Source organism: Apteryx rowi, unplaced genomic scaffold (genome assembly GCF_003343035.1).
Source record: "Apteryx rowi isolate R43461 unplaced genomic scaffold, aptRow1 scaffold_69, whole genome shotgun sequence".
Classification (NCBI taxonomy): domain Eukaryota; kingdom Metazoa; phylum Chordata; class Aves; order Apterygiformes; family Apterygidae; genus Apteryx; species Apteryx rowi.
In genome coordinates, this window is record NW_020450971.1 from 2,433,439 (window position 1) to 2,447,291 (window position 13,853).

General features: G+C 42.7%; 1 protein-coding gene across 1 annotated transcript; it reads left to right on the forward strand.

Annotated features, from left to right (window-relative positions):
* Positions 1-80: 80 nt before the first annotated feature.
* On the forward strand, positions 81-13,035 carry PGK1 (phosphoglycerate kinase 1; the record flags this gene model as incomplete). Its single annotated transcript, XM_026086251.1, has 11 exons — positions 81-157; positions 2,314-2,364; positions 3,165-3,320; positions 3,439-3,583; positions 5,534-5,637; positions 6,339-6,458; positions 9,111-9,225; positions 9,538-9,717; positions 10,438-10,615; positions 10,890-10,988; positions 12,552-13,035. Coding segments are annotated over 11 exons (1,266 nt in total), but the record flags the coding sequence as incomplete, so codon positions are not given.
* Positions 13,036-13,853: the final 818 nt, after the last annotated feature.

The following is a 13,853-nucleotide window of genomic DNA, read 5'->3' on the forward strand; positions in this document are numbered from 1 at the left end:
CTTCAATCCGGGAGCGGCTGCTGCCGAAGCAGCCCTTTCCCCAGCCCCCCTTCCTCCCTCCTGCAAAGCGCTGCTGAGAAAATGGCAATACGGGCCCGGGCAGCTGCCCGAGTAAGAGTAATAGTCTTGCTTTTTTGCAACGAGACTTGAACTGCAGGTATTTGGTGCTCTCTGACATCACGCTCTAAACTCGGGAATTACGGCTCCTTGATAAAACATCAAGGCCAGCTGAAAGTCTGATGTGGGAATTGCTGCCAAATGTTGGGAGATAAGCGCGCTCGGGCGCATCGTGGTGCCTCCTGCTCCACATGCACCTTTTACTGTGGTATTCCCTGCCCGAGGTCATCTTAATGCGATGAATAAACATTTGCGACCTTGCTGTGCGAGTAGGTCGCTGTAATAACRTGCTAACTTCCTCTCCCCTGTAATCTCTCTGTCGGAAAACTTGCCCTTTTTATTTTGTTTCTCGATCGTCTTACTCTGAAGCAGTTTCCTAGAAATGTGATTACCAAAAATTGGACCCCATAATGAAAATCAAAGAAGCCAGCTCAGAATTTGCATGCCTTTCCTAAACGTAGTGCAACAAAAAACTTTTCATCTCCATAACAGCTGAATTTCTTGCCATCTGACCAGTATTTCCTCTTCTGACATGTGCTATAGAGAAGTCTTGCATTACAGAGGCTGGGTTGGCTGATTTTTAGTCTCCAATAGTTAATATCCGTATCCATCCTTGCAGTTCTTTGCCTGGCTACTAAAACGGAGTGAAACAGCAGATAATGTGCTGGTCTTTGTGTTTCCCGCCTGCACTTCRTTTCCTCGAAAGGAATCACCACATGCTCTCAGTACTGCTAAAATCAATGCTTTTTTTTTTCTCCTCTTATTCATCATAATTTTGGTATACTCCTAACCTGCTTATCTTCCAGTCATAATGCCAAAGGCAGTGGCTTTCGTAGAAACAGGGGATGGGGGGGAGGAAGGATTCAAGGAGAGCTCAGATTTCAGTGGAGTTGACTTATCAGGCCTGCAGCAGGGAGCAAGGGTGGACGGGCTCTTTCTTTTGTAGCTCTGATGGCTCTGCAAAGCCAACTATTCTTTTATTCACTTATTTTAGAATAATAGCGTGATTATGGTGCTTTTTTTCCCCTTTTCAGAATTAGTCCACTGTACCGTGGGCTGCCAGTTGAATTTTTTCTGCTCAGCTACCTCTATTTTGCTGGCAGCTTTTGAAGCTGTTTCCATATGTCTCTTCTACTGAATGTACTAGGAGAAAATTCAAGCAACCTCTTGAATTTTGGTGTTCTTTAATATAGAACAATGATCAATAAACTGTAATTTAGCATTTCACTTTCCTCATTCCRATATACAGTTACAGTCAGGCATTCTCTTCCTACCCAAAAGAAAAAGATTTTGCTTCTTAGTGATCACGCTTTGGCCATGCTTTCTTTGAGCAAGTCAGACGGGAGAAAAGACTCCGTCATTTTGGCATCTGATGAGTAAGTTCTGCCTCTAGCTGTTACGCAACTCAGCTTCCCGTTGCTGCTCAGTCAGCACGTGGGCACAAGGTACTTGCTGGTCAGAAATGGCTGATGAAACTCCTCCCTTGCATCTCTTCAGCCGGCATGCCGTAGGGAAGCTACCTCTAGATCCACGTGAGATCTTCCAGCGGGAATGTAATAAGCTGCAGCAGTTAGCTGCAGAGAGGTTAGAGGTAAATAATTAAAGTGTGYCGTCCGGTGCAACAGCTGTCTCACCAAATAACAGATCTCCACTTTGAAAACCTCTCAGAAACAGGCAGAAACCCCCCTGATGCACTTAACAGAAATTCAAAGCTGTAGGCAATAACTGGACACCTGCCTCAGCCTGTCTCTTTGCCAWGGTTACCTGACTGAGTATTGAAGAGGCCTCACTGGAGAACACAATGTTACTTTATGTTATCCACTTCCTTTCCCTGGGAAGCCCCTAAGTCAGTGATCTTAGAGCATGATTTTCTAAATGAACAGCAGTTTTCAATCTCAGTTTTATATTCTGCTTCAGCATCATTGCTACTGTGGTCATAACTGTTGGGACGTATTAGTGGCATAACTTTACTAAGTCACTCTACTTGATGTTATTCCCTGTTTGCATTTTATCCTTGCAACCAAAAGTGGCTGATAACTTGTTAATTTCATAATGGGACTTGTGCACAGCAGAAGCAAAAATTTTGCTCTAAATTTAATTGTAACTGCTTTTCTAGCCACCCCCTTTACCAGCAGGCTTCATTGCTCTTTGTAAAAGGCATTTGTTGCATATTCAGTTCTTCTTTCTGTTTTTTAGGGTTGACTTCAATGTTCCAATGAAGGATCACAAAATAACCAACAATCAAAGGTAAGCCCTAATTTTCATCCCAGATGGAAGCCCCAAAGTCCATTTTCTCTCTGGTTTCAGCCCAGYACTGTTAGCAGTACCTGGAATGCTACTTGTGGTTAAGCCATCAGTTGCTGCTACCAGGCAATTAAAGGCATCTCAGAGAAAATAATCTCATTGCGGTGTTAAGACCATTTCGGAAGCCCACCTCTTTGGCTGTATGTGAGAATTTGTTGTATAAGCTCACTGCTCAACATCCCCAACTTTCCTTTTATTGGTTCAGGATCACTGACTAAACCAGGAGGCATGGTAATGTTCCAGTTTCCTGGCATTTCTTAGCTACAAGCAGTCAGCAGAATTTAGATGGCAAAGTGCATTTAACTCCTGTGCCTTCCATCTCACAGAAGATAACAGTGAAACATCTGAAAACATGCTGAGATATATAATGTTGTTGATGCATGCTGGACTGTGCTTCAGGGACTGTAACGATTCCTTCCTTCCTGCCTTCCCTGGGAGAGGACTAGGTTGGATGTGCTCCACCAGGAAAGCTGTATTCTGTGAGATGTAGCAAGTCTCCTGGACACAAGTACTAGCAAGCGTAGGGTTCCTGAGAAGCCCAGTGTTCCTTTTGGGGGAATACTGGTGGTGATGCCATTCGAGAGGTAGGCTGAATCATGCAAACACCCGAGGTAGGATGGACTTAAATAATAATCCTGATCTAGTGCTCTGTTTCTTCTGTCCTTTTTGAGGGGTGACTCCCAGGGCTCTCAGCAAAGTGGTCAGTAATTCTTAATTTTACTTGTTCTTCTCTGCCATTACAGAATCAAGGCGGCTGTTCCTACCATCAAGCACTGCTTGGATCATGGAGCCAAGTCGGTGGTTTTGATGAGTCATCTGGGTCGCCCGGATGGTGTTCCCATGCCTGAAAAGTTCTCCTTGGCTCCAGTGGCTGTGGAGCTTAAAGCGCTCATGGGCAGGTGAAGTAGAAGAGCAGTTCAGCATGCATCAGGCCCTCTCTGTCAGCAGGCCGGGATGCTTTCCTTTCTGAAAGGAAGAGTCATTAGTGGGCTGACAGTGTATATCTTGTGTCTCCAGGGAGATCTTATTTCTGAAGGATTGTGTTGGTCCTGAGGTGGAGAAGGCCTGTGCTAATCCTGCAGCTGGCTCCATCATCCTCCTGGAGAACCTCCGGTTCCATGTAGAAGAAGAAGGGAAAGGGAAGGATACTTCAGGGAACAAGGTGAAGCTTGAAGTGCATGCCTGCACTGGCCTTTGTACCTTGTTTGCTCTAGGCTGACAAGGAGCTAGATGTCTGTCTGGAGCGCTGTTTAGCAATTTGTTCTCGGAAGGATGTCAGAGTGCTTTTGTGCAGTATGTCCGATCACTTGTATTGTGCTCTGCCCTAGAGTTTGAGTCRAATGCATTGAATTTACAATGGCAAATTTGACATAAAAACTGGCCTTAGAGCCTTAAGAGCTCTCAGTGGACAGTATCTTTTTGGAATCTCAATAAGTGCTAAACTAAGCCTATTCATCTGAAAAAAAAATGGAAACACTGTGTGCAACTTCTTCACATCTCAATTTTTTTTGGGGCTGTAAAACATTCTTGAGAAGTCAGAGAACATGTGCTGGTTATAGGTAAACACTGAATATTTTGAGCAACAGGAAGAAGTTCCAAAATGAAAATGCTTAAGTGAAAGGCTGTAGATGACTACGCTATGGGTCGCATAGTCTGTAAAAGAAAGGCTGAGAAGGGCTGTGCAGGAAACTGGTTGCTGCTTATTAGACTTTATCTGAGGATGTCTAAAGCAGAAAACAAAGTCTGTCAGAGATAGCTTACTGTCATTGGGGCCACGAAAACCACATTTCCTTCATTGTTCTCTGCTTAATGTTGTAATGCAATGTCTAAGCATTGTACTGTGTAGGGATTCTCAAACCCCTGTGTAAGGCTGCTTTTTCTTGGAGTAGGCAACTAGAATCCAGGCTGCCATGCACCTCTGACATTTTCTTGAAGGTCAGGAAGAATGCTTGCTCCAGACAGCTGCTTTTCTTAGCGATGGTGACCCCATTAACTTTCCTCAGGCCTTGGCTCCTTCCAGATTCAGTGCATGGAGTGGAATGCTGACATCGTGTGGTGCCCTTTATGGACTGACACAAGACTCTTGTAGCTTAAAAATGGCCCAGAGAAATAGTAAGCCTTTGCAGATGGCAAGGAGAAGTTGAGCAAGTCTGGAGTTATTCACCACCACCTTGTGCCACTGGAAGCCAGTATGGTGGCAGGGAGAACAGTGAGACAAGAATTTAATTTCCTTTGGGGAAAAATTCCCTTGATTTTGTGCACTTCTGTAATTCTTGGGATGGTGAGTTGGTAAGGCGGAGAGGCACTTGGAGAGGTGATTGTCTGACAGCTAGTGCAGATTGTTCTTTAACAGCACATGGCTATGAACTAGGTCCAAGAAGTCACTTCACTCTCCAGGAGAGCTCCACTGTCTTTCTGGTGGTGGGAAAGAAAACTGAACTACTTGAACCATCCTGTGAGGATTTGGTAGGATGCCGGAGGATGGAGAAAAAGTCTGTTAACAGAAATGCATCTGTTCACGCCTGCTACACACTTAGCTTATCTCCAGCATTCCTGAATTGGCTGGTGTCACCGTGGCCTGTGTTACTGTGCAGGCTGTTTATAAATGTGGTCGCTAAGTGAATTCTTCCAGAGCTCATCCTTTTACCTGTGGTGATAGGAACCAAATTTTCTTTGTTCAGTAAGTGAGCATGAGTGTGTTTCCTCTCACCTTAGCAGCCTTGTCGCTATGCACCCTTTCTGTGTTATGGTTCAGTGCACACAATTGAAAATCTGTTCAAAAGAGACCCAAAGATTGGTAGAGTTGCAATTTATTCCTGCCCTACTGATGCCCTAAAAACTTGAAGCTTGAGGTAGGAACAGTTCTCAAGCCTTGGAGAATAGCAAGCTCTGGGACTTAAACATTGAGTTTAAACCATTTAAACCTTTTTGTTGCTCCTACTGGACTGAAATATGAAATACAGTGACCCACAGGATGAGCTGATAGTTTCTTCAGCAGCCCTTTCTTTGCTTTAGGTTTACAAGCCAAATGGCAGAATTTGRTCCTAGTGTCAAAATCAGCTCTATGTTTTCAACTGAATAGCACAAACTTGTCATTCTTTTATCTTTTTAGATCAAGGCTGATTCTGCCAAGGTGGAGGCTTTCAGAGCCTCTCTTTCTAAACTGGGAGATGTTTATATCAATGACGCTTTTGGAACTGCCCACCGAGCTCACAGGTATGTATTCATCTTCCTTCCACAGGCAGAACTGCAGTGTTGCCTACCGTGAAAACACACACAGCTTTGCCCTCAATTAGTTATAACTTTTTCTGTGCTTTTCCCATTATCATTCTGCTATGTTTTTTCCTGAGCAATGTACGCTGCAGAGGTGGTTGTCTATAGTGTATGCTATTTAAAGTTTGCCTCTGATGAGAACAGGAGACAGTTGAAACTTTGAAGACACAAAATTACTTGATTAGGACTTGTATAAACACTGTGCAATTATAACAGCCTTCTCTTCCTAAAGTTTAATAGCCCCAGTTGATTATTCTCATGGAGTGTGTTTAGATATGCATATGTGCAAACTCTGTAGTGGACCTCTTTGAGCTCTATTTCATAATCCAGTGTTTTTGGAGGAAGGCATCTCTGCTTTTGCTCTGCTTATTTGCTTCTCAGCATTTTGGATCCCTGATTAATGCTGTCAATGTCTTGCATATCAAAATGGTTCATGAAAAAACAACCTCAGAGCAGTAAACTTGTGCAGCTGGCTTGGCAAACTAGGAAAAGAAAAACCTTGTGTTTCTCTTCATACAGGTAGTAGATATTCTCACTGCTGCAGCTGACTAAAGGATTGGCTTTGTAATGCTGTGAGACACAAGGTTGTTTGGACCTGTACTGATGCAGAATTTTTCCTTTCCTCACTCATCTTTTTTCTACAGCTCCATGGTAGGTGTCAGTCTGCCTCAGAAGGCTGCTGGCTTCCTGATGAAGAAAGAACTGGATTATTTTGCTAAGGCCCTAGAGAGTCCAGAGAGACCCTTCTTAGCAATTCTTGGAGGGTAAGACTTGAGAATGTGTTCACTTTTTATTTCTCTTTAACACCAGCTTCTTCTCTGTAAGAAATGAAGTTTTCTTGGTTTGGTTCAAACAAGTGCTTTCCTTGGAGCTATACCTGTAGTTCAGATTTGTAGATGCGTGCTGAGATCTCTGTAAGATGTGGATTATAGAGGAGCTAACTGACCCTGTCCACTCCTGTGATAATGTTATCAGGGTCTCCTCATAATAACCACCTTATATCCCCCAATTTGAGTTAGTCCATGGCAGCTTGTTGTACAGATGAACGAGGGGAGCCATCAGATACACACGATGGCCCTGAAACATTGTCAGTGACCTTTCCTTCACAGTTCAGAGTACAAGCATCCTGCAAGCTCAGCGCCTTGTAAGTTGACACAGTCTGTCATATGCAGTGGTGACCTACTGTAGCTGGATGAGCCCCTGCTCTTTAGCAACAGCTCGTGTACGAAGAGTCTTGAAGGTGCAAAACTGAATGACTACTTGTGCATAGAAATAATTTCCCACTGCTGCCGATTCTTGTGGTATAYGCATGCTCAGTTTAACACAGTAGTTCTGTGACAGTCTACTGTAGTTTTTCGGGTGAAGTAAAATACTTTGCTAATTAATGCAAAGCTTCAACACCATAACATCCCTGTGCTCTCGATTAAAGTATGTGGCTTATTCCTGCTCTTTGCACACATGAATATATTTTTAAGTAGTATTCAGTTCTCACATAAAGTTTTAAACATCTTCTGTGACCTCAGTTATACTGAACAATGCTACTTTCTATTTATTAATTTATTTTATTAATACCCTTCCAAATTTTAGAGCTTACAGGCTACCCATCGTTAAGTGCTTATGTACTCCTCATTGACCTTGGTGGAATCAAGGGAAAGTTTGTTACTTTATTACCGTATCAGATGTTCGAGTTAGAGTTGCACTTCAGATGGCCAAATTATTAAAATATCAGGCCTATTAGTAAAGTCTGGAAGTGTTGTAAATCCAATAGGAACAAAATAACCTTTCATTAGAGAGGTGCAACAGGGATGACCAGCATATCAAAGTCTAGGAGCTGGATACAAAACTCACTGTGTGGCCAAGGACTGATGAATACCGACTGTGCATCTTAGTGAGTCACAGTGGGAGCTCTGAGAGCAGTTCAGAGTCACGGAATAACTTTATCTGTTTGAAAACACCACCACTCCAGCGGTGGTGCAGCTGTTCCCAGGTGAGATGGCAGTGTCTTAGCAAGTTTTGCTCCATCGTCTCCTCCCACAGCAGCCCAGAGGGAAGTCCCACTCGCAAGCTGTGTGTGGTTCAGCTGCAGGTTGGCTGCCTCTTGTGTATAACAAAACCGGACCCGGAAGTTGAAGTGGGAAAAATTGTATTAACAAGTAAAATGGAAATGAAATGTGCTGGTAAAGAAAAACTATGTGCAAAAAAGCAATTTGGTGTTAGGAGCAGGGTATGTGCAAGTGAAAGAGGCAGAAGTGCAATTCACCTTCGCATCCGTTGCCTTGCCTGGAGCTGTGCACAGGAAGGTGGGCCCTGCAGGGTTTTGCTGTGGCTCTATCTGTCTCATCAATAGCTTCTTTATCAGTTCTGCTCCCATAGTACAATGACATTAGCAACTTCACTGCTTGAATTAGGGTTTATGATGAGTGGTTTATGCCGGAGCTCTCCCTGGCCACTAAGGTGGGAATTGTAGAGGCAATACCTATTTTTTCTCACTAAAAGGTCTGAAAGCATTTTATTAATGAAATCCATATCATTATCCCTGTTTTAGAGACGGGGAAACTGAAGCAACAAAAGGAAAGGGTGTTACCTAATGTCATCAAGCAAAACACAGCCAAACTGAGACTAAAATGCAAGTCTCCTGAGTGCCAGTCTAGAAGTAGCCCAGGGCTGTTTCCTAAGGTCTTTACCAAGCTTTCCTTTAGAGAACAGCAACAACAAAAATTCAGCACATGGCATTAAAGAGGGAAGACAGGAGATTTGAGTCCATTTCCTGCCTCCTTTGACATTCTAGCATAAAGTAATTTTGGCATTGTTATTCCATTATCGTTCGTATCTCGTGCTGAAAGCAGTCATCTGCTTTTGGGGAGGGCAGTCTGTATGGCAGGTCATTCTGGTAGTTTGAAGCTGTGCTGTGAGTGTGATGGGGAGCTGGACTTGGGCTAGTTATGGGAGCTGAGCACAGGGTAGTGTGGTATAGCGAATCAGAGTTGGACAGTGGTTGTGAATGGCAGTGCTCTAATCCCTGCCCTGCCTTGCTGGACAGTCCAGGGAAATAGGCATTAAAGTGCCAGATGAAGCTCTTTTWTWTATATATATATATATATATATATAAATATAGAAACAAAGTAAGGCTGACTAATGCTCTTGTAAGTCGCTGTATAACACTGGGCTTATTAAGTTGCCAAATTCCCTTTCTGCCCATTCACCACAGTTCCTTTGTTGCATCGTTCTCTGAGTGCCCTTGATATGCCGCAATCACTATATTGCCGTTACTGAACAGCAGTTGAGTAATACTGCTTCAGACTTTTATCCAAGAACTTGTTATGAGGCTTCATGCCATCTAGCTGAAAACAGAATACGTTTTGTCTGAGGAGTTTTGGGCTGTGGCTACATTGTTCACTCTTTCTCTCTTTCCCCAGAGCTAAAGTTCAGGATAAGATCCAGCTGATCAATAACATGTTGGATAAGGTCAATGAGATGATCATTGGTGGTGGAATGGCGTTCACCTTCCTCAAAGTGATCAACAATATGCAGGTATGAAAAGAGCACCTCTGTGTCYGCTTCTAGTAAAGGTGATGATTACAAGTGTCTCCTGTGTATTCTGGTATTGAGAATTGGCTACATTGGCTCTTGTGAGAGCAGGAGAGCACGGAGAATTTTCTTGAAAATCAGTCTGCAAAAACAAGGATTACTGCCGATGTTTAGGTGGTTTAAGGGAACAGTGTCTCCAGAATTGCCACCCAAGCAGTATGGCTATGGCTGACTACTGCTGTTCTCTTCTGTAATGACCAGCAGCTAAACAAATATCTGACTCTTTCCCCCACCCTCCCCAAATAATTTTTGTAGATTGGCAACTCTCTATTTGATGAAGAGGGATCAAAAATTGTCAAGGACCTGATGGCCAAGGCAGAGAAGAATGGTGTGAAAATTACTCTGCCTGTTGACTTCATCACTGCAGACAAATTCGATGAACATGCACAGACTGGAGAAGCTACAGTGGCTTCAGGCATTCCTGATGGCTGGATGGTAAGTTTTAATAGCCAAGGGACTAAAAAAAGCACAGTGAGCAGTGGAGTGGGAAGGACACCTTTTAAAGGAATAAAAAGAGTACTTATGATCCTTTGTAAATGTTGCTGAAAGGAGTCAGCTGCGAGGAGTATATTGGCTTAATGAAACTGAAGCCATGTGGTTTGTCTTGAATTTTTCAGTCTAAAGTAGCTTTTGTGAGATTTGGATTAAAACAGCAAACTTCTAAAACCTTCAGATCTGAGTGCAGTAGAAATCCTTTTATTTGGCCAGAATTTAATTAGAGTAGGCAAAAGCTTTCTAACTGAGGCTTCAGACATCTGACACAGACTTAAAAATGACTTATTCATACTAAAAAGACAAATACCACACCAGACTCCACCCTACAGCAGCAGCTGCTAGCAAATCTCTTTGTTCCTCAGTGTTCAGTGCATACAGAGAAACTCTCCTTTCACATCCGGTGTGTTGCTGTTTCTGCATCAGCAGCAAGCTTGATGCTGTGAAAACAGAGCCCTCAGGCCCTTCCAAGCCCCATGACTAGGCTGTCTACTTCAGATCTAACAAGTGTTTGACACCTGGGGGTGTCAATGGAGGGGTGTTCTGTTGGATGTGTAATGAAGGGGAAGGATGAAAAAGCTTCTGAGGATCCCAGTTAGACATTGGTGACTTGAGATGATGGTTGGCAGTAACTGTATGTATGATTTCTCTTACTTGTCTTAGGGCTTGGACTGTGGCCCTGAGAGTAGTAAGAAGTTTGCTGAAGTTGTGGGAAGGGCCAAGCAAATTGTGTGGAACGGTCCAGTTGGTGTCTTTGAGTGGGACAAGTTTGCCAAAGGAACCAAAGCCCTGATGGACAAAGTGGTGGAAGTAACTGGAAAGGGCTGCATCACCATTATTGGTAAGCAGTTGTATGTGTTTGTTCCTGACTTTTTAAATCCAAGCAAGAAGCATCTGCTTGCTGGAGCCAAGTTGAAAAATATTTGTCAAATTGTTTTCCTTCTCCAGCGTTCTCAGCTCCTCCTCAGCTTGCAGGCATGGCTGTGAAAACCACTGTAGTGCTTGTACTCATGCGGAGCACTTGGGAGCAAGACCAGCCAGTAGCAAGGCTATGTTGCTTAAGCTGAACAAAATCTTAATTTCTGCTGTCTCACTGATTTTTCTTTGTTCGACAGGTGGTGGAGATACAGCTACTTGCTGTGCAAAGTGGAACACTGAAGATAAAGTTAGCCATGTCAGCACGGGAGGTGGTGCCAGCCTGGAACTGCTAGAGGGTAACTGCTCTTTCCTCTTAACTCRTTTGAGCAAATCGCATAGTTCTGGGTGCTCTACCCTGTGCTGATGTTCAAGAAAGGATGACAACAGAATGAATGTCTTTTCTGTTTCACCTTGTGGAGTTGCACGCAACCTTTGAGCAACATGCTCCTCATAGCTCTTCTTTCCTTAGTGCTCCTTGAGGAGGAGGTGAAAGAAAATGAAAGATTCTTGCAAAGAGCATAGTCTGCCACCCCCAGAAAGCAAAAATGCTGGGATAGAAAATAAGACAGCCTTGAGATCAGGCCCTCTTTGATCCTGAGACATGCTAACCAGACTGTTTAAAACACCCAGATACAAGACAGCCCTTTTCCATTTGTGAAACTTCATCAGAATAATCTCGAATTTTGGCTAGAGGCCTCATTTTTTTAGGAGCATGTTTTGAAATCCCCTGGTTTTGGGGAGCCCTCTAGTGATCATTTACAAACCTGCACAAGAAGACTTGGAATCCAAAATGGTGAGAATTTACAGGATTTTTCTAATGAGTTACATTGTACTCTAAATGAGTTTTCGTTTCCTCTGGTAATTAGCTGTTTCCCAATATGTGTAAATTATCTAATGCTGTCAACTACTCTGTAGAAGAGAAACTGCAATAAACTGCACTGCAGCTGTTAGTTTCCAGCAGTTATATGCGAGACAGAGCTTTTGTTTCTGTTGCCTAGGGAGTGATGGTAAAGGGAAAGAATCCAGATGGCTAGAAGGAAACACTGTGCAACTGATTTATTCAAAAGGACAAAGTTGTCTAAGTTTTGGCCCAAAATGTGGGTTTGTGTGTGTGATCTTTTAAATGTAACGGAAGTCTAGCTAATTAGAAAACTTCTGAGGATTTAAAAAAAACGACCAACAAACTAGTGGGTTGTGAACAGTGTTAGAATTCAGCACTGTCACACAGCTTGAGCATTTGAAGGTGGGTTTTCTCAAAAAAGGAAAAGCAGAATGGTCTCTCTTTATTACTAAAGTAGGACAAAATGATGAAAAGATACTTTAGAAAACACTACACTTCAATAATCTGGGCCTTCTTACTCAAAGGTGAGCAGATTCCTTGCTCCTGTCAGTAGGATGAGGCATCTAAATACCTGGACCTGGGTGTTTTAGTCCCAGTAAATGATTCAGAACTTACAGGAGGTTTTGTTTCTTTAATTCATTCTTAAAATTTCCACTATACACTCCAACATCCTATTGACATGCCACTAGAGATTGAAGAAAGTATGCAGCAACTCTTCAGATCCAATCCAAAATGTGTTTGCTGTCAAACTCAATGGAAAAGGTTCTTACAGTGTTTGGATCTGACCCTAGAAGGGACTCGGGTAGAACTTTACAATTATTGTTAATTGACCATTGAAGACTGGGGTCCTTTAAGAATCTGTCTGCTGACACGAGTGCAGTTGTGCTCTGGATACTCACTAAAATATATTTACTATGTGAAACAGTTTAAATGTAACCTATATGCCTGAATAGCTACAAAAGTGTATACAGGTCCAGTCTCTGCCCTTTTTAATCTATAATTTCTTAACTGCTAACAGGTAAGGTTCTTCCTGGTGTGGATGCCCTGAGCAACGTGTAAAGAACAGAGTATCTCCCCAGTTCCTGTTCCTGTGCACAGCCCCTGAGATTCAACACTTCAGCGCTTCTGTATTTCAACTCTGCAATAGGCAGATCGCAGAATGTAGATGGAAATTGGACAGGGTTTGAGAAGAAGACAGCAGAGATATTTTACAACCGCAGTTTACATCATGTGGATTTGTCCACTGTGATCCCACTTGAATTAACGTAGTTTGTTTAAATTGTTGTCGTGACTTTAGAGTGTATATATTTATATTTTGCCTTTTTGAAGAGATTAATCCCTATTAGACATGTCCGTTTCTCAGAAAGGAGTGCACTGTTTAGCTTCTTCAATGTTCTTAGCAGGCATTTTCATCACTTGACACAGTTCAGAAACCAGAGGGACTCCAACTTTTTTGGAGGCCGACTGTAGTAGCTGCTAAATAAACATATTTAAAGTGCTAACAGCTTGTGTATGGTTGTTATTTCAGACTGCTAGAATAGTCTATTTTAAAATATCTTCATCCTAGCTTGAGGCATTGGAGATCTTTTTACTTTTTACACTATTATATCATATTTGTAATTATTCTTTTATTTTTGTCCAAACATTTGGATCTATAAGCACCCCAGCCATCAAAGTGAACTTTGCTGGTAAGAAAGCTGATTGTTACAGATGTGCTGTAATGTCAAACTTCCATGCCATGAAGTAATAAAGATGAAATTTTGAATGTTCCAAATTCAAGTAAAAAAAAAAAAATGCAAATTTAAAAGTAAACCTGGGCAACTGATATACCTGATTTGAGTACACCAGAAACCATGAAGACACGGGCCAATAAAAATTTAGAAAGCATTCTTTGCCCCCCTTCGTATGCAAACAGGACTGAAAAGCTGCTTTGCTCAAGTAAGTGATCCTTAAAAGCACTACATCTAGCACAGCAAAACCATGCGCTTTGGACAATTAGAGTTGTGCGTGTGTGGCTTAGGCACGCTGCGGAACCACAAGTATTATCAGTGGAGGACCACCAACACAGCATAAATGGACAAAGTTGGCATTCCCAGCTTGACTGTCATGGCTTGCTGCAGGACCCAAATGTGAGCACAGGGTGGCTCTAAACCAAACCCAGGTCTACACCAAACGCCTCTGCTTTAGAGCAGCCAAAAGCGTGTTTTGGATTATATTAGCAGTCATGGCTCTACCTGTAGGAACTGTAAAAGGATGGGGTGCTCCAACTGAACTGCTTGTGCAAAGTAAAGCAGCTATTACCTGCCTCTATTCCTTGTGA